Consider the following 27,412-nt stretch of genomic DNA (forward strand, 5'->3'; position numbering starts at 1 on the left):
TACTGGTGCCATAATTCACATTTTCACAGTGTTCGCGAGTATATGAAAACTACATTCATATATTAACGGCTCTCAATCTTCCTCACAAAGTGAAATACATCATAACAGAGATAGCACTTTAGAGTCACTCTTCTCACAGTTGTAATTTTAAGGAGGGCAATTTCTTCATTCACATAAGATGTCTTTGGTTTTCACATGAACTATTTGAACAGAGAGCATGTATTAGAGAAATACAGACAGGATTTAGTCCCGAAAGCATTAATATTTTTTTAAAAGTTAATCACTTAGTATCTTTTATTTATTCTACCCTGGTGACTCTCTTCTTATGAGAAACAAGGCAACACACCCACTAAAACAATCGAAACAAACAAAAAAGAACACCTCCAACCCCCCTGAAAGATGACATGGTCTTCTGCAGATGATCTTTAAGGTTTGGAGCAGACAGAGAACTCTTGCTACAGCCAAAGGTCTTAAACCAGAACAATGCAGTAAGGCCCCTTCGTTCAACAGAAATGTACTGACCGTATCGTGACAGATTATATTTTGGCCTATAGGATTACTCTACAGTGTATGTTATGAAACAACAAACACGTACACAGTGCTAATTTAAAACTTTTAAAATTAAAGCTTCATCATTAGAATCATGCTGGGACTAAAGGTCTTTTGTTTACATAATTCATGGGCTGGAGATTTTACATGTGCTGACTGCTGACCAAACAAGCCATTACACTCCACTTACTTACAAAGCCATTTAAAGTTGCAAAAATTGGTTGGGTAGGAAGAAGGTAGGAATCAGGGGAGAAAAAAAGAAAAAACCAATTACTTGGAGCATTAACAATTGATCATGTCAACTCACAGTTGCACATTAAATTTACATATTACCATTATTTAAAGCTTTTTAAGCACCAATAGGTTTTCTTTAACAGTGAAATTAGAAGAATGACTTTTCCTTGTGATCACATTACCCTGTTGTGATATTTTTTCCATTCTCATGTAAATACTTAGAGACCACCTACATAAACAGAAAAGGATTTTCTCAGATATAGGTAATATATAAAAAAAAAATGTTTATTTCCATTCCTCCAAGAAATGGAGTTTTACAGAAGTGGCTGACAGATACTTGCCCATCATGGAACTTTCCGAGTTCAGTGTAATACTGGTGAATGCATGCACATTTGCCTCCTTTTAAGATGCACAGTACTTTGCCCCTCATCATTAAATTATTTCTCCCTTGCAGCTAACAAGGCATTTGTCTATTATGATAAAACTCTAGTCGTTCTTTTGAAAAAAGCAATGAGCAAGCAAGCAGGACACTCCCACAGTTTCATCTCTGCAGACTAAAGCAGGCAAGAGAGAAATTACACTACCTTAATTGATATTTTTAAGCTTCTCTCAGATAATGAGGCCAGTTTGGAAATTCTCTTTTTCTCCAAACAATATTTGATCATTTTAGGATAGCTGCATTCTTGACTTGGCCAAACCAGCATCAATAAACCAAAAGAGCAGTCTCCAATTTATTTAGTCATTGGTTTTCCTCTTGTGGAACTGGGTTGTAGGCTTTTCAATTAATAGGAAAGCTAGACACTGTGCCTTTGCTTTAGTTTACAATTTAATTAGTACACTTTGTTCTATTTTTTTAAAGCATTTATGCCCCCCAAACACTTTCCAGTTTACAAGAATATTTAAACAACAAATACCTTTCCATGATGGGAACAAAGGCTACTCCCATTCCGTTCTTTTTTAAACCCTCTACAAAAGTTATTGCATCTTTTCCTAAACACCCTGATCCAACTAAACTGTGAAACTAATGAGCTTGCACTTCTGTTAAAAACCTCTCGCATGCAACTGCTCTTATTTGCATTGCATTGAGATGCACAGTGCCATTGCCTCACCCTGGTCAATAAACCAGGAGATACGGAGCATTCTGAGGACATCTACCTGCACATGCCCCTGCACAGGCAATCTTGCTTCTCCCTTAAGTCTCTCCTCCTCCCCCCAAGGCTAGGGCATTGAAAAACAAGTTTAGACTATATATATAAAGATACAATAGTAGGAAATGCATTGATACATATCCCTGTTTCTTTTAACGTCTTGTCTTCACTACATCTTTTATTGCATTGTCTTTGAATTCCTATTTTTGCTGAGAGCAATGTTTTAATTATTGTCAGATTTCAGCCTTAAAGTGTGTTCTTCCCATACTTTTCTTTCGAAAACATTGAAGTTCTGCTGATGAATGACTGCATCAATGTTCCCTCACTCCAATACTGCTTGCAAGTCTTTGGCTTTTTACCATGCAGAGATAGCAAATCTGGTGGCACTTTCTTCAAGGAGTTGGTCAAAACTTCAGCATCTGCATCCTTGCTGCCAATAAAATTATCTGCGCTGTTCTAAGTCTCTGCAAAAGCCAGTATTCCTCCTCCAGGTTTTAGGTTTTGTTTTGTTTTTTTTTTTTTTTAAAAGTGTTCTGGAATCCATTTAATAGTTACATCAGTGACATATTCTTGCTTTTTGGATAATGTTAACACAAAGGGACAGTACACAGCCAACAGGCTCTGAGGTTTAAAGACATCTAGTATTTGAAATGGATAAAGAGGCAAAGTAATAATCTGAGGCTACACACTACCTTATTTACCTCTTCAGAAGAATAACACTATTTTATGCTTAAGATGTTCATAAATACTTCCAGGTGCTCTGAAGGGCTTGAACATATATATTCCTGAAAGATAACTAAATGAACTGGCATTTCCTTGGATCTGCAACTATAACCCAGACACATAACAGAATCACAAAAAGCAGAGTAAAATTGTTACGTTGCATTCTGCATCTAAGCGTCAAAATAAAACCTCGTGCAGTAACAAACAGTAGTATTTTCAAGTAACCTTGAGCTCAAGGGTAGTAGTTGGTATGGAGGTTGTCCACTAATACAGAAATGGTCTTAGTGTCACTCTACGTGATATATTCACACTTTTGTGTTCATTTAATGGATTTCATTAAAGTCTAAAGACTTTATTGATTATTGATCAAGTGCACTTGATCAATATTTGACAGAAAATCTGAATTCCTTTTTGACAAAAGTATTATCTTTGCATAGGACAAATAATCTGTAGCAGGGAAAAGTCATCATTAAAACTCAAAACTGAATAAGGACACAATTAGTACCTTCCCCCAGTGCTGCTGTGCTCCCTTAAACAGCCACCAGAACTTTGAACTGAAGACATGGCTCTCACGCTAAAATTAATATTTTCTAAAGCCCTAGACTAAATCTTTGGTGTCAGGGGCTCAGGTGGCAGCTATGTCGGTATAAAGAATGGCCTGCTGCCTTGGTGACAGGGGATGCTCAGATGCTTATATAAGAAATGTGAAGATACTTTAAAACTGGAGTGGTAGAATAAAGGGCTGGAATCAGCTACAGAAACACTCTTCAAATTGTCTAGCAGCATGCCATAATTTGCAGGACTGTGGTTGGACTTTACCACTATAGCAAACAAACTACTTTTTCAGATGAATAAAGAAACAAATACTCTTCAATAAAATGTCTACAAGGTGCAGCTTATGTAAATCCAACTAGTCCAGTTGTACCATCAGACAAAGGGGAGAAAGACGGTCAAAGAACAGAGATGGAAATCTATTAGCGGATAAGCAATGTATCAGTAATGTCCCCAGCTGGTACTTGTGCTGCTAAATTATTTTTTTTCTAACTCATTAAATTTAATTATTTTAACTTCTGTTAAATGCCTTTCCTTAGCTTTGGTCACTCGCACAATAATTAAAATGCACAATACATCTAGACTAGCAAATATCCATACTGAGTGTCAGGCAGTAGCTATTAGCCTAGCCGTGGGTCCTTCTGCCAGCATACGGAAACCTGGCTTTACTCAGTCTCCCGTGGCCTTCCCAAAGGGGAAGTTGTACTCCAAGATCGGAACTCCAGCACACAGTTCATCCTGAGGCAGGTATGCCATGGGCAGACAGATACACCCTGCAAAGCTATACCAGACATCACCGGTCTCTTCTACTAGAGGTTATCACACCACCGTGCCAGCAGAACAGGTTGCATGAATACGGTTTAAACTGTTTGAGCTGAACTTGCCAAATTAGGAAAGAATTCTTCCTTAAATGGTTACTTCTGCTAATCTCCTCTTTCTTTACATCTAGCAGGCATCCCGAAGCAATGCTACTGAGAATGCTAATTTCCAGCCCACTAGCAAGGACAACCAATTAAAGCTCGAAGCAGGACAGTTAGATCTGGAACAGAATGTATGTGGCTTATTTCCCTATATGAATATTCCTACTATAGCTTCAGAATATTAATGATCGGATTAATTTATACTCCTTCCAATAAAGTATAAAGTAACCCACAGAAAGCATTCATACCCGAATAAGAGCAACCAATACAGGTCACTGTTATAAGTGGTTAAAGAAAGAGGTTTAAGTTCCCACCCTCCCTTGTAACAACGCAGATTTTTGCACAGACAAACCCTAGAATCACCATAGGTGGCTAGAAGTTAGAGATCAACTGCATTCTAGAGGATGAGTATCAAAAAGAAACACATCATTTTCCCCCTTTAAAACATACTGCATTCAACACTGAACGGACATCTTTAGAATACTTGTTGGAAAAGATGACCGTAACCACTGTACTTGCAAATTGAATGCCGAAATGTAATGGTCAACAAAACCTGAAACTTTTTTTTCCCTAACAAGGCAATTAAAAAAGAGCTTTTCTGCCCTTACTCAACTCTTCTGTGTTCAAAAACTAATGATATACGTATCTGAATCCTGCCTTCAACCCCTCATTGACTTCTGGGAGACAGAAGTCAATCCTGCCGATCACTACCAGCAGTGCGAGCTCGTCCTTCTCTGAGAAGTTTCACTGAAAATTTTCTCCAGCTAAAACAATATTATGCATTAACTAAGAACTCTAAATTAAAACTCAATTACTACTTCCCCCCCCCCCCCCCCAAAACCCCTTCAGAATAGCCATTTATGGCTAACAACATGGACTTTCAGGCATTCTGTCTGAAACAGAACACCAGACTTCAGAAAAATTAGTTCTCTGCATTTAATTGGGACACTTATATGAGAAGCTGGATAATCATAAGTCTGCAATCCTTGTCATTTGTATACAAGGTAGAGAAATCATCTCACTCCATACTGCTAGAGACCAAAATGTGTTTTACTACATCAGTTTGTGCAATGCACTATTGGTAACAGCAACATATGGCCAAACTTTATTTTAAATAAATAAACTCCCTACCCTTAGTGATTTTTGAAAGCCTCTACTTTTAGATGACCAAGCTGTCAATGCATGACAAAGCCGACTTTTGAAAAATCAGTTTAAAAGATATTTCAAGTTAGACATCCAAACAATAGGTAGACATTTACAAAAATCTTAGTCAAATTATTTCTTTAGACTTCAAAGAGTTAAGTTATGAATGTTTTTAGGAATGAAAAAAGAATCTATCAGGTTTGATTGATAAAAGTATAGCTTTTAACTAAGATGGAAAAAACTGAAGACTGGCAACATTTTTTCCAGAATAATATGCTTCCTCTGCTTTTTTTCAGCACAGTGCACATAAATCAAAGAAATGTTAAAGAAGCCCATACATCACAAGCTGGCATTTCTAAACTATTTACAAAATCTGTAATAGTCAAAAGGATGGAAAATATGGAAGTGTGACCAGCAAAGTTACTGAAAGAAAAAAAGGCATTTCTACCATCCCAGCAGGGTTAATTAAGGTTGGAAACAACTCTTGATTGTAGAATTTAAAAATACTAAATCAAAACAATCCTGATAATGCAGGATTACAAGAAGCAAACAAGACAGTATATCAACCAAAACACAGAGAAGGTGGATTTGAGCAACACGCTTGTTCCACGATTAAGCATACGGTTCTGAAAATAGATAAAGCAAATGCTCTAATAAGGCTTGAAGTACATACAAAAGCAGGGCTGACTTTGCATCTGCAAAAAGACAGGCCCAAAAATATCAGTAACTCCAGTGCTTAGCTGCGTATCCATCAAATTTTCACACCCCGACATCTAAGCATACAACAGACTTATACAGATGAGGTTTTCCTCAACAACTTTTACAAATGAGAATCTCATCTCCTCTTCTGAAAGGAAAGACATGGATTATGGAAAGTTTATCTGTCCATCTGTTGAAGATGTCACACTCTGACTAGAGAGTGCAAAAAGCACAGAAATGTTTTACAACCAAATCCAAAACTTACTGTAGTCTGAACTAGTGTAAAAGCCATATGCTTTGCAAAAACACCTCTTTTGCTACACATTTTTTTACCACAGCACAAAGAGTAACAGTTCGAAAGCTGCTGTAATCTTTATTTCTGAAAATAGATCACATATTCTTACTCTCATCTGCCGCGCTCGGGTAAGCTAACCGATCAGAAACCAGAAAAACAAGGAAATACTACACTGTGCAATGAAAGCTAAAAAAGACACACTCCATTGCAAGAAGTTACCCGCAGGTTACAGGTAAAGCAGCAGCTTAGAACACTCAAGACCAGGAACAGGGTGAGGCACCGGACAGGAACGTTTGGTGGAACGGCACGTAAAGCGGTTTTACAGTTTTCTCTGTCAGCGCTGAAGACTTCCAAAAGGAGCATTTCAGAAATTTGAGCTGGGGGACCTCAGAAATATCTTTAGGAGTAAAACAAATGGAATACACTTCATATTATTTTCATGGGAGCTTATAATGATATTATAATTAACTCAATTACACCACAAGATTAATAGCCTTTAAAACGCTCCCAGTCATTCATTATAGGCCTAATTAAAACTCTCTTTTGGTGCTGAGCCAGCAAGAAATATGAAACTACTTGCTAACTACCCATATATAATTACATATGGTATTATCTTTATCATGCTGTTTGTTTCCATTTTCACAATTCAGTGAGCCGTTTGGTTTGTTTTCAAAAAATATCAAAGACAGAAGAAAAATGGACAAGATGCCACTTGAGAGGCTTCAACACCTGCAACAGCGTATCAGCTCACTACAGCTAACCAGTTTATTTCTAGTTTTGCTGCAACAGTTAAGGTCTTCTACAATAGCAGATGCCTTTCCTCCCACACATCAATTAATTTGCAAATGCACTCAGGTTGTAGAAATAATGAAGTGCTGAATGCTTTTCTATTGGCAAGTTTTGCTGTCAGGAGGTGGATGCTGTAGGCGAGGTGCTAAAATGCGCTGCTGCTATATGCATGCCAAAGGAAAGACATGCCACATGAAACTTGGTCGACAGCTAACAGGGCACATCAATTATTTTATTTACCCCTCTCTCACTGGAACCAAAAGGAAGAAACCCTCTCCAAAAGCTTTTTATTGTATTTATCTAAGTATTTATAACACACTGCTTACAGTGAGATCTTAGGTTTTGTGCTGACCCAAGAAACGTTTCATATTCAAAGGCTAACATGCAGGAGGAGAAAAGTAGTGTTTTTTCCTGTATTGTTACATATGCTAAAAAAGTTATATTAAAATGGTTAAGGTTACAAATGAAGAATTCAGTAACTAGGAAATGCTTGAATTCATATTGCCTATGCAATCTAAATCAGTCTGCTTGTGGTAAGGATTCAGACTTTGATTACGCGCTTCTTTCCACAGGACCTCAAGTTACCATAGTCTGCAGGATCGCGTGGATGAAGAGGCAGGTATTCAGCACCCATTTTCATGCACAGAATGTTATTTACAGTATTTCACACAATATCCACACTTATCTTCTCAGATGTCTTCTATATTCTCCTTTATCATGCTTCTTTACAAATACTGTTAAATTTACCTTCACAATTCTTATTCCACTCATGCTAGGTGTGGATCTGAGGAATCTCAGATTTTTAAGAACACTAAATGTTTTTACTACTTACTATACTTATAGTAGACTTCCTATAGCTAATAACTGCAGTCAGGTGCTCAGCAAGTCTTCGAAGCAGCCAGAAAAGGCTTTAAGCCAGATCATGGCAAGGTTGGAATCTCTACCCCCACTTCTATCACTTGAAATAAAGGATTAGTCGGTAGCAGTTCACCATTACTTTCTGTCTTGATCAGCCATTAATTGGAACTGAAGCACATCTTGCCATCTATTCTCTGAAAATAAGTTAAAAACTGAGATTCTTGAACTTCCAAATTAAATTCTATGCTCTGGAGGACGGCATGTTCTCATGGATGCAGACCCTTCTCATTTTGAGTCCTCAAATTAGAAGGCATATAGTTAGTGATCACGGCACAGGCAAAGGAGAAAAGAAGAGAGGGGAAAAAAAAAAAAAAGTTACGTTATGGTTAAGAGCCTGGATGGTTGGAGTCGATCCTTTCCACAAGCTTCCTAGGAAATATTAAGTCAATCTAAAATAACCTTTGTGAACATTTAGTCTTGCCTCTTCCCTAATTCAAGTCACTTTTGTGTTTCAAATTTAACAAACGTAGTTAGAAAAAACAGAATATGCGTGTGCTCACCTTTCAAGTCTTCCAAGGAAGGCGAGTCCCGTACTATTCCTCTCCAATTGTTACAGTGCTTAATTACCAAGAGTGTTTAAACCGTGCACCTCAGCTGTAGTCTGAATTTGTTAAACTTCTATTTCCAATTACCGAATTTTTTTTGTCTTTGCTTGCTATAATGAAGAACCCTCTTATCCACTTTTTCCCTCTCAATAAAGATGTTGGTACAAAGCAAGCGAGTCATCCGTTATCTTTTCTTTTATGAGTGAAATAAATTGAACTTGTTTGATCATACAGAAGGAGCATAGGAACCCAAATGCTTTTGATCAGTTCTCACGTCTCTCAACTAGAAAACCCAAAATTAACAGGCACGTAGACAAATGGTAACGAAGTAGTTTTACATTAAAATAATGCTTAAAACTATTTTCAAGCTTTAATAACTGAAAACGTTATTAATACAGGTACTAACAGGTAAGGAAGTTTGTTGTTAAAAATAGATTATTTTCTGCTTTTTAAAATAGGCGATTTTCAGGCTGACCTTGTCCCTTTTAAATTTTTATAGCATTTTCAGTTCCAATTTGAGATTTTCATACGGGGTAGGCAAACCTTCTTATGTTCTATATTAAATGCAAGACACCTTCTTGGCATGATCTGCAATATTAATAATATAACAGTACCAATTTCAGGAGCAGCAATGTAGCATCAACACACGCATACCTACATGAATGGAATTTAACCATGTATATCATGGAAATCTTTAATTCATCACGGAAAAAAAAGCAGGTCTAAGATAGCTCAAACACAATTTGAGATTTCCTCTTTTGCCATACAAACACATAACCTTGTCATGCTTCACAAGGTAACACCAACGTAGCTGATGCAAGAAAACATATGCTTCTCTTTACTGGACTCAAAATAGGAATAGAGGGGAAAGAGAATGATACTTAGGGCCAAACCTGGGTTTCTGAAGACCAGACTTGCAGCTGTCACTGTATTCAGCACAAAACGTCCGCACCCACACAAGCTCTACAGCACTCCTAACACTAATTGCCACAATAGAATTTGAAAAATACTTTTTGCAAATTATAAACACTACAGTTTCTTTATTTAGCTAGGAATTTGCACTGATGTTATCAGAAGAATTTTAAGACTTTGAGACGGAGCCATTTTTAAGTTCCTGTGGGACACAGTTAAAACCACGGGAAAACTAAATGATTTATTTTTATGGATTTCAAAGGAGACTGACATACATTTGACTTTTCATGCATCGGCTGTCTTGCAGGCACTCTTCAATAACCCAATTACCACTTAAATGTCTACCATCTAACCCACAGACATTTCAGCTCCTCATCTAAATCTGGATATACCTTATTGCTATATCTTGATAATCACTACGAAAATCTTACCGGATCAAAAACCAGAAGTTCATCAGTAGCCCAGTTTAAGGGATCAAGTAAACAGACACTCCTCTCACTGCTTTGTGGACTTCATTATTAATGAAGTAAAAATTGCAGACATCAATCTATTGCTTCAGGTGGCCATCATAAGAAAAATAAATCGAAAGTTAATGTGGCTGGCCACAGTGGCTTATCTGGAATATTTACTGGAAGGCAAATTAAGAGCACTAATGACCACAGTGCTACAAGCAAGGTAATAACACTGGATTGGAATAGAAGATTCTTCTATACAGCTTCATCTGACTAAGAGCTGTGTTTCCTCCCTCAAACCATAAGACAAACTTCTGTGATTGTTTCAACTACTGAAGGCCACGCTGCCAACAAGCCCTGAGGATATATTGATCAGAACAAATGGACACTACTGGCCTTTTTCTCTTTTTCTGAATGCTTCCCATTACTGAGAGAAAAAAAAAAAAATATATAATCACAATATTACTTAGTCTCTTAAAAAAAGCTGGGGAGGCTCTGAGGAGGTTCTCCTTCCCCACACCTCTACCACCCAGCTCACAGCTCCCCAGAAGGGAGCCCACAGCGAACGGCAGAACCACCCCACGCACGGCACGCCGCGGCAGAGGCTGCCCCGCGCAACGCTGCCGTACCTCACAGCCTGACTGAAATAGCAGCAGCAGCTTACGAGGCTTCAGATGCTACAGAGACTCAAAGCCTTCAGCTACATTCGAGCTATCTGACATAGTATCTGAAACATAGAGAGGGCAGAAATGTTTTCCTTGCTGAACAATTCATTTCATGGTATATTATCAAAACCACTCCTCTAACGTGGGTGGGAAAACTCCAAAGTCCAGCTGGCACTGACTTCCCTACAGTTTCCATCGTACCAAAATTTCAGTACCACGCTATTATGAACTGGTATCCACCTCATCTTATCAACTTCTTCCTATAAAATCACAATGCATCCAATATACATGGTCTGCCACCCTCCAAAACTTGCCAGTCCTGAACAGCCACAAAATGCTGTACCCTATATTCTCACTTATTCTTACCTTTCTCACCTCACAAACCAAAGCAACCCCTTCTCCTCCAACAGTTTTGAGCTGCCCAGAAGCAAACATCTTATGGAGCTCAGCATGCCACCATGCCCATCGCTGCAGCTACAGTGGGTTCAGAACATCAGAGCCCTGTTGGACGTGACTAGTTTAGCCTCAACAGTGAATTGAGAATGTAAAAACATATTATACATATAAGAAAAAAAAAAAACAAAACACCTGCATCTTTTTGGTCTTAAAGATAGACAAGGAAATTACATTAAAAGAAACTACACAATCGTTACCTTATAATTAGGTTTTGAAACAGGCACAAGCTGATAAATTCAGCATTACATTTTCCAAAAGTATCCTTAACTCTTCAGCAGTGCACGTACTTACACAGCCCAAAAGGATCTTTCTGTATGAGATCATACCACCAGCAATATGACAAACTGGTGTACATTTAAGGAAACTGGGGCGGTGGGGGAGCAAAAATACTGCTTTTCGCAAACCATGATTTTTTAACTTGTTTCTATCACTTCTCTAGCTACAAAAACTTTTGTAAATGAGGACCCTACCTACCTACTTCCCAGTTTATTTTATCAAGCCAATAATTCAGCAACATGAACGACCAACAATTCACTCAACTATAGTTTTTGCCTGAGGCATTAGGGGGGAAAAAAAAAAAAAAAAGAAAAAAGAGCAAGGAAAACTTATAAATGGTGCTGAAAGAGCTGAAGACTTGCTGCTCGCACACTAAACAAACAGGAACAATTGAAAGCCACGAAGCAGTTAGTAATTTATACTACTGAGCCTAATGCTTGGGCAGTAAGGAAAACAGATGGCTCTGCAATATGGAGATGGCTCCATGAAAAGCAATCGGCACAGGGATGCTGCAATAACGTAGTAGCAATAGTTTGTCTCGTTGTTGCAACAGCCACAGCAAACGGAATTGCATCATTTCAGGGTATAAAACAAAGCAAAACTTAACAAGAGTAAAACAAAATAAAATTTCCTAGTTCAGTAAGCTTACATTCCGTGATAAAGCATGGTCCAATGTAGTTTTTTTTCGGACACTCCTGCATAGTTCTGTACAAATAAATGAGCCTAATCCACCTGGCACTAGCAGTGTTCCTCTTCCTGTCCCGTCCCCCTCCCAGTAATTCTGCATCACACCAAACGGCTATGAACGTCAGCTATTTAGTTCCACTTTTAGCTCTGCTTTAAATAAAAGTGTGTTGAGTGCAAGCTGCGTAATGAAGGCTCAACACCATGGAGATGGCACAGACTGCAATTGGGCAGCATTACCAAGCTGTGGGGTTTTTATTTTTTGTTTTTCTTTCTGGCAGACTTATTTAATTTGTGGAACAAAACCAAAATTTGCTAAGGGAAGTTTCCAACTACATGCTGGAGCAGACAAGAAGCTGGCTGTTCTGAAATGGAAGTCCTGTTTCAGACCTTGAGGACATACTCAGAGGCAATGGACTCGCAGGGCACGTGCTCACATAAACACGACGAACAGGTGAAGGACTTCTTGACAAATGCATAAGGAGCTCAAACTAATTTGTTTCTTTAAGTACAACATTTCAAGGCCACCATGACTAAGCAATATATCAGTCATGCAAGGACTTCCAATAATCTAAAAATCTAACCTGCAACTTTTCAGAAAGGCCAAATCATTACAAACTCTTTGACCACAGGAACCTCTTAAAATATATATATGCTCTCTAGGGAATCAGAGCATAGACGAAAAGCTAGGTTTAAAGCCAAGTGTAAGATTCTTCTTCCTCTGCAACTTTCCTACGATAAACCAGGTTGTTTAAAGGGCAAGGTCTGTAGCTGGAGTTAACAGAGGAAGTATCATCTTGCCCTGCACACCATGAAAGGTGATGCTATTCAGCTACAGATTATGCTGACATATTATCTGTTTTAGCAACAAGACCATTTTAATTTTAAAAAAATCCATTAAAATGAGTGTTTTACTGTAGAATATCTCTTATTTTTCTTAAATCAAAACTCACTGACACAATTGCTGATGCTGGTATAAGGCAGTGGAACCAAAGGCCTCAGCATGCAGTTTTACAATATGGTTTAGAGCCAGAAAACTTTTGCCAAAGCACCAGCCCCCCCATGCCTCTGTGAAATATTTTCCACATTCAAACTTTCCATAGTTCAGGAATTTGATTAAAGCAATCTCCAGGTATTGTTTACTCAATAACATTACCTATCAGTGTTTCCTGAAATCCAAATGTTTCCCTGCTGCAACAACTTCTGGAATGCAAATTCCACCATAAATCCTGCTGAAGATGAGAAAAGTTCAATTTGTTGTAAGTAAATACACCAACATACACATGTTGTTACAGATGACAACTGGAAGCAACTGGAGTTCAAAAAAAATAAAAAAAGCAGAATAAATTGGTTTGAAGGATTTCCGAAGTGCAGGGATAGCGCACTGTCTGAACACTGATGAAGGCATAAGCTCAGCAGTGTTATGAAAGAAGTCAGCATTAAAACACAACTGACTGCACTTGTGTTTCACTTGTAAAAGAAACATGAAAGCACAAGTTTATTATTGCTCTCAGTAAGCAATCAAATATTATTGTTCTTTAAAGTAATAATCAAGTAAGAAATTAAAGGAAGTTCATTTTAAGGAAGACGCTTTCAAAATACATTTCTCTTCTTCTGGACTTAAGCCTGATGAGTACATTGTACAACAAGAATTAAAACAGAACCTGAAAACTAATTACCAGCATGTATATTCACAGCATTTTGCCTGCCATGACTGCTGCTACTGGTATTGCTCTCCTCAACAAAGCAAACTATTGAGATTGATTAAATACCTACTTTGCTTAAATACTCTTGATAATAAAGGGATTTTTCTTCCCCTTTTCTAATAGGTTTTTACATTGGCAACTAACGGATCCTATATTAAACTGTTTTCATTCAAAACAGCAATCCACTGCTACAATTACCAAGCTGAAGGAAGGAGGGATGCTAGAGCCCTGTGATTTGAAGGGAAAACAAGAGAGGAAAAAGGCATAAAGTTTGCACGACACTGTAATATTCCTGCTGACAATTTTTTTACACAAACTTTCTTCCACGCAGAGGCATTCTTTTATAACTTGACAATTCCCTGTAACCTGGAAGCTTCATGAATGTATTGTGTATTCTTGTTTTGAATCTCTTTGAAGTCCTTGCAATAATGTCTTTCTAACCTACTGATCAGGATGACATGCAACTGCACACACGAAAAGAGCAATCACATTTCCAGTACCATACATGCACTACTTCTGCGCTTCAGAAAATTGTTTCCATAAGTACCCTTTTAATGAAGGCAGACATCATCAAGGGTTAAAAAAACCAAAACAAACCAAAACAAAACAACCCAAAACAACCAACAGATTTAAGCCACTTGCAAGAAAACAAAAACCAAATCAGTCAGTCAAGGCACTGTTTGACTTCATCAGCCACTGGGAAAATCACAGAGGATTTGCTGCTACTCTGATTTGATCATGCAAGCCTCTGAAAACTTTGCCTGGTCCGTTATTTATTTAAAAAAATTTTCTTTCCATATTTACCATAAGCATAGCAAACATGGGACATTAGTTTCCCAGACTTCACATTGTGGCTGACAAAGCAAAACACATACTAAAGTTAGATGGCCATCAGAGCAAGAATCTCTGAAAAAGGCCACCTTAAATAAATGCACAATAAATGTCTTCTCCGTCCACTCAAGCAGAGTCTTCAGCCACTGCTGTATGTCAGTGTCTATTTTAAAAGCAGGTCATGGATGCTTACAGAAAAGCCACAGACTCTTGATTTCTACACATCTGGGAATTACTACATTTTGCAAGTTAGCACATACAAAAATGCACTAAGGACAGCACTCTCCGAGTTAATTTAGACTCTGGGAGTTCTACTACAAATAACCTTTGTAAAATAGTTAACATTCACTATAACAGACTTTTTTGGGGATAGCGACTCTTAAAAAGAGTCATCTTTCCGTGTAATGTTAACACAACAAACCCCTTACTATAGCATGACCATCATCAAATATGCATTTACTAGCCACACAAAATCATAAAGTCACTTTGAAATTTGTCTGAAGATTAGCTAAAAGCATTTCCAATGCAGTATTCTCTGATTCAGGAACAGTTTCCCATGCCATTAAAGTCTATTCCATTTTAAACACTTTTTCTCCTCTGTTGCTCTATGGCAGATCCACACAGAAGGACAGCAAGTTTATCAGTACCAGAAAAGAGCAAAACTTAACAATGAACAAGTCCTATCAAATTAATATAGCAATAATATGGTTCATGAGGGAAAAATCTTGAAGAATAATCTGGTTTGGTTTATCAACTTAAATCATCTTTTTCCCCATCAACCCCTTTTTTATTTCAGGACTCCTTTTGCTTTGATGCAGGGAAAATGAATTGTATCTGAGCAGGTGAATGTTTCATGTCCCTGTTGCTTTTAGTCCATGCAATCTGCTATGGCAAAGCAGTTGTCTCATTTGGGTTGTTGCAAAAAATTAATAAGGAATTTATTCACCTCTGTATGCAGATATGGTTGCCTAGTACATGGAAATATGACTTTAAAATACCATATTTACAAAACACAATATTCCAAAGGCACTTGGTCTCTATGGACATTTGTATAATACCAAGCTGCCACATAAAACACTACTAATGAGACGTTCTTTTGATTCCCCACAATCAAAGGTCTCCACCCATTAAGAGGGTTACGCCGTCTCTCTCTTCCATCTGTACCGTGCTTTGAACAGACAATATCATCCCTTGGATGCGTCAACTCTAGCAACTGAACGGATCATTTAACAAGACAGCTAGACTGCAGCTTTCCTCACCGCCTTCCCCTGAAAAAAAGATTTGTTTCTTCCATTTCTGTAGAGTGTAGTAGACGCCTCCTCTCTGCTTCAGGTCTTCCAGAGGGAAGGTATTGGCTTGGAGGAAATACAACTAACTAGCTCCCTCATCGACAGGAGAAACCAAGCACATTGACTTGTGCCCTTTACGTATTGATGCTTTAGCTGAGTAAATTAAGATGTACAGGGGAAAAGAAAAGAGCACCAGAAGCAGGTACACGACCCAGAAAAGCATAGCAGCAATTTTGTATCTTCTTCAATCTTCCTGAAATGTGATTACAGTTGACCTTTAAATCTAGTAGATCAACCAATCAATTCTGCTGGAACAACCCTGTATATGTGATCTAAGAGCACACCCATACTTAAAAAACTTCCAATGGCTGCCTGGCATAGTCATTTTATTTTGCTGTAAAAGTTACCAAGATTTGTCTCAATTGATTTTACTTGCAAGAAAAACACAATCTCAAAACTGCAGCATCAGCAGACACTAAAGGTCTTTGCTTCTTGCAGGATGAATGCAGTATCAATAGTTATTAGGATGTATTCATACAAGGTACACAAGAGGAATGGAAAGAAGATGCCAGTAATCTCACTTAATCCTATCGCAGCCCCAAGTCAGGTTCTTTAGACTGTGGGAAAAAAAATCTGCAAGGAAAACAATAAACACTCCAAAATATTTGCCAGGCAAAATGCTGAATTTGGAACTGAAAACATATTTAACAGCTCTTTAAGTAGTAAAGCTTTTGTGTCGTGTTAGATGTTAGTTTTATGTCAGCTGATAAATTGTGCTTTAAGAAAATAAGCCAAAAGAGGCTTCAGGATGGTATTCATCCACAGTGGGCTCAGAAGCGCGATCAGCAACCACTAGTGATCCTACTCGTTTGCAGTGTGTGTCTCAGATTTCTCAGAGTACTCGCTCTCTAGCACAATCTCCATTTTATAGACGGGAAAACAGAGACATGCATAACAAAGTGACTTGTGAAACCTCATCCAGCAAGCTAAGGACAGAGGAAAGAAGAGGATGCACAACTCCAGAGTCTCTCCAGTCCCACTATAAACTTGGCAACACGGCCACTCCTGAAACCTTCAGCCTCCCCATCAGAAATGTTTTGAAATGTCCACACACGGTATCATCGTACACTTGTGTTCACACAGTCAAGTAGATAGCAAAGTTCTTTTATGCAGAAAGTCATTAACTTCACTCCGTATTATATGCTAGGTTATCCAAAAGGAACCAGGAAATTGGAAATAAAAGGTTAGCTTTATCAGGCACAAGAGAGCTTACAGACTTGATCGCCTCTGTGATCTATGAAATTTCTACAAACAGCTTTGGAAGAGGCACCAAGCAGTGCAGCCAACCAAGAGGAGGGGAAAAAAAAAAAAGAAAAAAAAAAGATAGCACTGAGCAAACTGAAAATGCTACATTGAAAATTCTGAAAATACAAGATTTGACTCCAGAGTAAAACTGAACCATAAGGCAAGCCAGAGAACTCGTTAAATCTGAGTGCAGAGACAACTGCAGAGAAAACTCTAAATAGAACCCAACTGAAAGCATATGGGTAGGGCAGGGAACATTAGAATAAAAATCTAACTAATGGTAAAACACACAGTAATGTTTTTTCTTAAAAGTCATGTAGGAAGAGAAACATATATCCAACTCATTGAGAGATAACCTTGGGGGGAGGAGGCAGCTATTATTCTTTTAACTGCAGCTTATCTGATACAAAAGTGACATTTTCTCTGAATGAAGAATTCTTTTAACATAGAGAAAAGCCAACTTCTGAAATGAGATAGAGCCCAGTAACACTGCAGTAGTTGAGAATGTCATGATTTCCATCAAAAAACTGTTTTGCAGAGATTAGCAACAGCTGTTTCAAACTGAATTAGACTAAAACTGGAAACAAGCCGTCAAGACCCAAAAAATATATTTTATACATAAAAGAACGTATTTGATTCAGCTGTTTTATCGTGGTGGTCAGCCAAAAGAGAAATAAAGTAACATTCTGAGATTCCAGACATTGTCGCAAAGACTCTCTCATTTTTTTAACACTCTTTATGTAGATTTATTCCTTTGAGCATTTGGAATAGGAAAAATGTCAAACAGCTCATATCACAGATTCTTGAATATTTTCAAACCATGGGCAGCTTAAAACAGTTTAAAGACACCTGAAGACTCTTTCTGCTCTAGTCCACATTCTCTGCATCTTCTGTACCAGTTACAGGATGTTGCAATAAGGAAAATACACTCAATTGCTCTTGACATGAAAAGATGAAAATAATTCACTTTAACCCACCACTTGCGAGTAACAGTACATGCATACAGCTCCTTTTTGTGCATGCTTGCAGATCCTAGGAGGCTTTTAGTGGGTATTTTCAATATCGATTTCCACAGGAATTGCAGTTTCATATAATGAGAAGTAAATACATCTATTTTAGAATAGACTGTAAAATGTCACATCTAGATGTAATTCCTTTGTGTCTAATGGCCCATGCAGTATACAGAGCACCCTTTATGCTATGTCGCTGCCAGTTACAGCTTAGAGAATCCAAATACAACAACCAAATTAATCAAGACTGGTGCTGGTTTTGAATAGAACTATTTGTTCCAAAGCGCATCTCTGAACATCAAAGACCCCTGTGATTTTATTACATGCTGTAAGATGTAGCCATGATACTCTGCTTTCCAATCAAATCTAAAGTAATCTTGAAAATATCCCTGGCATTTCAACATGTTTGTTACTTTTAATAATAATGTTATATATTAATTCTACCCAATAAGTACATTAGTTGTTACTGTCAGCTTGTCAGTACATGTGCTTTTGCAGAAGAGGTATCTGGGAACAAGCCAATTCATGAGCATGTAAAAAATGCACGCTCCAAGAAATGCATTTTTAACTCACTAAGACACCAGGCAAGCGTGCAACTGCAGTCATGCGCCGTATCAGTTTTCAGATTACTCACACGGTCTAGTTTTAGGCATTAAACTTAAGTACTCGAGTTCTCAGCAAACTCAGTGGAGCACCAGAGCATGATTCAATGCTTCACACTAAGCCAACAACCTTACAAAAGAGCACAACAAGGTAACTGCTGCTCAGGATACATAAACTTTTGATCTTTCTGCAAAAAGATCAAAAATGTGAAAGACTAGCACTTGGTAGCATCAATCAGCTTTCATTAAATCTTCTTTTATTAACTCAGAGGACATCTTTTTCTAGGTATACTGAACAAATGTCAGTGGCTAAAAGATTTTATTCATGTTTTTTGTTTCTTGTGCAAGTGGAAGCCTTACATTCAGGATTTAAAATTATAAAATGAACTGCTATACATGCTTGGGCTAATCTTGTATCGGCAGAGAAAGTGATAACATGTACTGATAAGTCATCTTGATCTCCAGAACTTCAGGATTTTACAACTCTAATTGATTTAAATGCTAGCTCACACCAAGGAGATGTACCAACAACAAATGGAGTGAGGAGTGAAGTAGCTCTGAGTGCAATGTTCATATTCTCATCTCTATTCTCCCATCAACCTCCAAACCTGCCCGACTGGGACACTATTCAAAGTTCTAGGAGAGCCAAGATACGTTTCTGCAACTACCGAACAAGCCTGACAGTCAGCCATAAAGTTACATATACATTCTTAGCACCACGTTTAGAATATTGTTTTTCCACATTTCTACTCCCAGCTGACCCAAGACAGAAGAACATAATTATAGGGGGCTGGGGGAAGGAAAAAAACCCACACCCATTTCTCAAGAGGCAGCAGTTTACAACAGAAGCAAAGTCTTGGTTTTCTATAGAAGGGTCATTCATCAGAGCTCCTGCAGAAAGCAGAACACCAAATTCAAGTATTCCTAAAAGCTGGGTCAGATATCCAGCCAAATCTGAAACAAAGTTCACCTGCAAAAACATTTTCAGAAGAATGTAAAATGACCACATCTACTGCAAAGTGTGGACTTCCTTAATGTTATTAGTGAAATCTTACAACTTTGGGGAGAACAGACAACTTGCTTCAAATTATCAAGAAAAATTTTATTTTATTAACAGGAATATTTTGGAAAGAGCAAATTCACTCTGAAAGGTCATCTGAGATCAACTGCACATCTTTTACAATACACCTATACCTATGTTAAAACCAAAAACCAGGCACAGATGTGAACAGTAACGGTACTGATGTCATGGTCTGTAATTCCTTATTCACATTCTTCAATTATCACAGCATCAGAGCCACAATACAACACCACTCCTGTAGGGCAGGATTATTCTTTCCTCACAGGAAAATAAAAATCAGTATGCATTGATCCCAAGAGGCAAGAGATTTCAAGAATCACTATAGACCTTCTGGGTTACATGCCTTCAACATCAGAGGCTCTGTATTAACTACTGCGGAATATAAAACTGTTCCCACATTTTTGCCAAATGTACGTTTCCATGAAGCAGTAGCAAACCAGTGGTCTGAACTGCACTTTGATTACATATAGCTCCTTACACAGACTATTTTGCATTTTATTAACTTTTAGGCGATTTCCATGTTTTGTAGCCCAGTTAGCAACAGTATCTGATTAAGATAGAATGAGGAAGAATTGAGTATTGCTTATATGTAATTCAAACAATTAAATTACCCTGTGAACTGTCTGAGGGGGCCAACTTTAGTAACTCCAAAAGAGAACTCCAAAAAAGATTAGAGAGAGGAGCGCACTTCTGCATTAAAAAAATCAAATAACAGTCACACAAAAAGACCTGACAACAACAATAGTAGAGAGCAACAGGGTGACATCATTAAATTTTCCATTTTATTTGATTTCCTCTAGAAGCTATAAAAAAATCTTTTCCATATAAAGAATACCAATAGGATGCTTATCACCTGTATCAGTTATTTTATATTAGTGTTCATATTCCTTGAATGTCCTTCATATGAAGGTCCCCAAACGCTTTACAAACATCTTTAATTTGCCTCAAAGAAAGCGAGACGCAACTTTGAGTCTCTGAAAACATCCTCTGTGCTTTCATGGTGGCCACCACCCACTGGAAGATAAGTCAGGCTTTCATCACTGGCAGCAAGCCAGTCTGAGCCACCGAGAGCTGAGATTGCAGGCAAATATGAAATTCAAAGGAGTGCTGGGTCTGAGGGTTTCTTACAATGATCTTCTTGTTCTGCAGTCCTACATATTCTTCAATTAATCCCTAGACAACATGGATTTCCAGTTATACTTTGTTGTATTTCTCAACTTCTAAAAGCAAAGACTTTTCTTCCGACCTAATGGTTGTACCATAACTTGTTCAGCTACACACTGCATTTCTGTGCCTGCACATGGCTTAGTTTGATTCAAAGTCTGTTATTATTACAAATACAGTTTTAACCAATTTGGTTTGATGACCACATTATACAGCTTAGAAAGGGAAAGCGATCACTGACTTACAAATTACATAATCCAGCCATCCAACATGAACTGTATGAAGAGTTCTTGCAGAGGAAAAAAAAGGAGTTAGGGGAGGAAGAACTGGGAGTGGGCAGAAGTGTTTTGGTTAAAATAGAGCAACATCAATCATTTCCATCCTGAAATAGGCTAACAGCTAGAACATTAATACTTCTCAAAGAAACAGGGAAAAAAAACCCACTCATTAGCAAATAAAGGTGTTGCAAAGCATTAAATAATTCCCACCAGCTGACAAGGGGGCTGTGATTTATAATAGTGTGTATTGATATATCACTTCCCATAATTAGGAAAAGTGAGACTGGTACAGCTTACAGCATTATTTTGATCAGAGCCTTGAAAAATACTGATGAATAACAACAAACACCAGGCACAACAACAGAAAAACACCGTATCATGCTCTCAGGCTGCTTCAGATTTGAAACAAAATATTCTCGCAAAATTCAGTAAGAAAAGCAAATTCTGTTTGGACACATATAACCTTATTTCACAATAGCATCCTAGTGTGAATTATTACTATTATAACTCTGGGAAGATCACAGATACAAAACATCCAACTACGTAACAAACAAGCCCAAATCAAAGGCTAATTATTTCTCATTTTTTTTAAGCAACAAAGGGGTTCATCATCACTCTTCTCTTCCTGAAGTAAGAAACTAAACTGTCTACTAAAATGTCAATGAAATTCAACTAACCTTCAAGGGAATTATACCGGCAAAAGGTGGCAAATGTGGCAAATTCTCACATGCCATAGCATCCTTCCGGTAGTGCAAAGAAAAAAGAAACTGGTGATTTTCATTTCCTTTTGTTCCAATTATTAGGTGTCAAAAACACTTTCATAGTTACATATGGTAACAATAAAATAGTTAGGATAGCCCTAGGTTGGACTTTTGTTCAAAACCAGCATGGGAATCAAAGACAAAGAAACACAAGAGTCCAAGAGCTGCAGATTCCAGGGACTCGCAGCAGAGGAGGTAAGATGCACCCTCCAAAAAGAAGATGGACATAACTGATTGTGCTGGGTTTGGCTGGGGTAGAGTTAATTTTCTTCAGAGTAGCCCATACAGGACTATGTTTTGGGTTTGTGCTGGAAACAGGGTTGATAACACAGGGATGTTTTCATTACTGCTGAGCAGCGCTTACACAGAGTCAAGGCCTTTTCTGCTTCTCACCCCACCCCACCAGCGAGCAGGCTGGGGGTGCACAGCCGGGACAGCTGACCCCAACTCACCCAAGGGATATTCCATACCATATGACATCATGCTCAGCATATAAAGCTGGGGGAAGAAGAAGAAAGGGGGGGACGTTTGGAGTGATGGCGTTTGTCTTCCCAAGTAACCGTTACGTGTGATGGAGCCCTGCTTTCCTGGAGATGGCTGAACACCTGCCTGCCGATGGGAAGGAGGGAATGAATTCCTTGTTTTGCTTTGCTTGCACGTGCAGCTTTCGCTTTACCTATTAAACTGTCTTTATTTCAACCCATGAGTTTTCTCACTTTTACTCTTCTGATTCTCTCTCCCATCCCACCAGGGGGGAGTGAGTGAGGGGCTGCGTGGGGCTTAGTTGCTGGCTGGGGTTAAACCACGACACTGGTGTTACCCATCTCCAACGCCCCCAGAAGCTGCTTTAGGCAGGATCTCTAGGGAGAATAAAACCCACCCAACATACAGTAGTTGGTGATTCTGCCTTTACTTCTACTGTTGCTATTATTACAAGCTTCCCTGTTTTCATTATGGTTTTCACTATTTTTACTATTTTTCCCTCTCACTTTTTTTTTTTAATTAAACTATCATTGCATAGCTCGGAGACCCTCAGAAAAATTTCTTGTCCCACCTTTTCCCTTTCCCAGTAAAGTATACATAGACTATTGCAATTCCTGCCCTCCCTTACATTTTGGTACAAGCTCTTTTTTCCTCCTCATAGATTTTCCAGTGCTTTGTCCCGCAGCACTGTAATATCAAGGATAATTAGCACACTACCTGAATTTGCCACCCCTGAATAGTTGCTCACTAAAAATCTACTCTGCAGTAATAAAACTTGGTATTCTCCAGGCAGATAACTGAGCAATAATTAATAACCATGGCAGTTGGACACAAAGAGGTAACCACCTGTTTCCTAGTCATATTTAAAAAAAAAAACAAAACACACACAAAACCGAACATTAATGTAATTCCGAACAGCAAGGGCATTTCACTAAAACATTTGCCTAAAATCGCACAAAATTAAAAGCCCATAAAGGGCAATTTCCAGACTGCCAGGCAAACAACATTAGTCACTAGCTGTATAATACTTGGCATCTACAAAGCATTTCTGTCCAAAGAACCAATGCACTTGAGACACATTTAGACTAGAAACTCTCCCAAGAAGTAGGGTAAGTATTATTATCCTATTTTATCCATAAGAAAAGTGAGGCATAGAAAAATCATGCATCCTGTTCAAGGTTACAACAAAAATTAATAAGAAATGCAAGAATAGAATCCAAGTGGCCCAGCTCCTATTTTGTGCCCCGTGTACAAGAAAACACCAGTTCGTGCACCACTCATTTCTCCCGTGACAGGAATATAAACGCCCATGGCTTATCTGCAGAGGAAAGGAGTCCACAGCCGATAATCTGCAAGAGCCTTTCCACTCCAGCTCCCTCTATGAAGCACTGATCCTGCTCTTACAAAGCAGATTAAAATGTGCTCTTCAGAGTGCAACAGAGATATCCTTGTAGGGACTTGTCACTTTGCTTCAATTAAAATCTTATTTTATTTTTTCATTTCTTCCCTTCTGTGAGCAAACCAAGGGATTTTGGTCACTTCAAATCTTTTCTTTAAATAACTTCTTTAGAGCTCCTGCTCACTGAGAACACCAGTATTTGAAGCTGCACCACTAACCTTCCCACTTTTACCCCAGCAAGCACAGGGGATCTTCAAAAGCAACCTCCAGAAGCATTAGGCAAGCAGATGATACAGTTTTCCTCAGTGCTACACATCTTTCACTAATATTACAGTATACTTGAAAAGAAAATATTTCCCAATTTGGGTGGATGAAATCTCAGCAGAATAAGCTGGATCTCCATGCAACAGTAAGTCACAATATTACAACACCGCACTTTTGTAGAAAAAAAGTCCTGAAAGGACAAAATCTTGGCCATCTGCCTGAAATTCCAAAGAACTGCCAACATAGTAATTCAGTTACATTGTCCATGCTACTGTAAAACTACATTGAATTAAAATGTTTGAGCGCATCCAAAATTTAAAATTAATGTTCCTTGGAATGAATACTTCGTTTTACAGTCAAGTTGAACAAAAAAAAAAATTACTTCAACAGTGTTCCTCTACTATTATGGTTAACATTTAATGTCATTTATTGTCATTAAACTCAATATTTGTGTCTAATCAATACTAAACTACCAAGGGCAGTCGTAACAAGTCTCGACTTTCTCTACAGGCTCTATTGATTTCTGTTTTTGAGACCTACAACAAACACAATTTATACAAATAATTTATCAGAGAACACATCAAAATAATTTAATAAACAAAAACTATATATTCTTTTTCTCTTCTATCATGTGACAGAAAATCATTTTAACTCATTAATGGTAATTATCTCAACAGTTCGATTTTCAATTTATGTAAAAACAAGAGGAAGCTATGAAGTAACAAATTTAAATCCAAATATTTTTAGTGTATTTCAACATGCAGATCAACAGTAATTCTTTTTCATTTTGTATTTGCCAGCATATTACTTTTAAATAAATTTATGACAACTCCTGTCCAGCTTTGTTCACTTGGAATATTTACAATACACTGATATTGTAAAGTTTATGCAAGTTGCCACAATCTTCTTTTCACAGATGAGTAAATTAAATAATTTGATCTAAATACTACTCACTCAGAGAGTCACCCAATCAGAAAAGTTGATTTTTTGCTTTCTGCTTGAAGGGGTAGGTAACAGCCTTCCCAAACACACAGTTATCACGTTTTTTAAGTATCGTCTCATGATGATAAAATAATACCACCACCACTCACATACACCTACCCACACAGGTTCAAACTAAGGAACTGGAATTGGAATATAGTAAACGGACAAATGCAACTCTGAAAACAGTAAAGCATACAACACTGCATTCAGTGAAGTTAAAGTCAAGGAAAAAAATTAAAGTAACATCACCTGCTCAAGACTACAATTGTTCCAAATTTCCCCCACTTCTACTGCTGTTAATAATATTATTTGAAAGTCTGAAAACAAACTCTTTACTGCAAAGGGGGGGGGGGGAGGGGGAAGAAAGATGACTGATAGAAGACAGTATTTTCACTTGAGCCAGTAAACTCTAATACTGCTATCACTCAGCAACTCAGGGAAGATAGTTTGCTGCTATCCAACAAAGTCAATGTTTCTCAAGTCTGGCAGAGAGAGTAATTCTATAGTGTGGTTTGGTGGTTGGTCCATTTCACATATACTCTTCAAATAAACAAACAAAAGCAAATAAACAAAAAATCTCTACCAGTGATTAAAGCTCAAATGTTGGGCATGAACTATTTGACAGCACCCCATTAAGAGAGGGGAAATGTGCCCTATAAATGCATTTGCCTTGCTCAGTGGACATACAATACGCTGTATATTTTCTGTTCCACTGTCGTCAATGGAAACACCTTAACAGGCACTGCCTCGGGCATGCACAGGGCTAGGGTACACAAATGCTTTGCCAAGGGCAAAGAGGATGAACAAATACATACTACAGGCGATAAATAACCTCACCAAAGCAGCAGATGGAAAACAAAAGTTCATACCACCCAAAGAATGAGTTCAAACTCCCGGATTCCAAAAATCTGCATCTATCCTGACTGCCAGCATTACTATAGCTGGATCAGGCAACCACGCCATCACAAGCTTTATTAAACATTTCATACATGGATAAGTATATAATATTGGTTTAATCACATCATCATAAAGTATTTTTCCCCCCACAAAACCCCTTTGTCACCCAGTATTGAGAACAAGTATCAAGACACATGCAGTTGCTTAGTAAATGATGCTTATTCATGAGATCACATCTCATCTACTGTGGAAAACGAGAAGCACCCAGGAACAAGGAAGGCCAGCGTAAGGGTACTTGCTATGGACATGTCCTGAAGAGAACAGAAGTGAGTTCTTCCAGTGCTCTGTCACAAACGTGAGGTCACATCTTTTTTTAAAAATCAAAACTTTATCAGTATTTCGGTCTAATTTAGTGAGCGACTTTTAACAATTCCTTTTGTCTAAACTTATAGCAAATGCATTCTCCCCTGTGTGGTTTCCTGTGAATTCCAATATAATTCAAGCAGCAAGCACCTGGTAACGAGAGGTAAGACAGTAGCACCCTGCAGGTCCAGTCCTGACTGTTCCAAGTAGTATCAGGCCACGCACGTGCAAACCAGAAACCTTTCTGACTGCTACTGTCACCTTGGATTTCAGCTGCTCAGACACAACCACCATATTACAAAAAATTCAACAGCTGAGATGTACATAGTTACTAAAACCAGAAATCAACTACAATTACTAGACAGAGACAGTCCACATTAAAAAAAAAAAAAAAACCAACCAAAAAAACCCACTACTGATTTCTACAAACTTCCTAACTTACCAATAATACTTTATCTACATTATCCATAAAGAATGATAGCTCTTTTTTGTCTTATCTAATATTGTATCTTCAGTATTACATTAGAGGGCACATATAGATCCTTCTGGGAAACAGCACATCAATTGTAATGAAGAAAACCTCTTTTCTTAAATAAAATTGAAGAGGAAGGGGAAAAAAATTTATCAAGTAGACCTAAATACTGTTCCATGGCTACTATATGCCTCCACGCACCCTACAGTCAAAGTAATTTACTTGTACGATTTCTACTGATACATAAAAGAAGCTAAAGCACAGAAGAAAAACCATTTAGCTCTTGCTTGCAATAAGATCAACTTAAACTTCCTGTGTTTTTCAGCTATAGCTTGTGAGCTCTATTAAACACCTAGAAAAGTAAAGTTCCTTTACAGCTGCATGTGTATGTAATTAATGCATTTGACAAGCTGTCGTGTTCCCAAACAGCTGCTTCCATTATATGGACAACTTTACCATCTGCAAAACTATTGGGTAAACTACAGTAAGTAAATATCAGGATAGCAGGTGCTAATAAATAACAAGCGCTGCCAAGATAACACACTTCTGTAAGGAAAGTTTTA

General features: G+C 37.9%; 1 protein-coding gene across 7 annotated transcripts in view; it reads right to left on the reverse strand.

Annotated features, from left to right (window-relative positions):
• The window catches only part of MED27 (mediator complex subunit 27), a 96,467-nt gene that overhangs the window by 61,362 nt on the left and 7,693 nt on the right, over positions 1-27,412 (reverse strand). For 3 of the 7 annotated variants that reach the window (XM_075170592.1, XM_075170590.1, XM_075170588.1), the window contains exon 3: positions 13,117-13,192. The exons of 3 other annotated variants lie outside the window; for them this stretch is intronic. In XM_075170592.1, coding sequence (XP_075026693.1) covers positions 13,117-13,192 — 76 coding nt within the window. The remainder of the gene's footprint in view (positions 1-13,116; positions 13,193-27,412) is intronic. One more of the 7 variants, XM_075170589.1, reaches the window with a different exon arrangement.

The sequence above is a fragment of the Calonectris borealis genome, chromosome 21 (genome assembly GCF_964195595.1).
Source record: "Calonectris borealis chromosome 21, bCalBor7.hap1.2, whole genome shotgun sequence".
Lineage (NCBI taxonomy): Eukaryota > Metazoa > Chordata > Aves > Procellariiformes > Procellariidae > Calonectris > Calonectris borealis.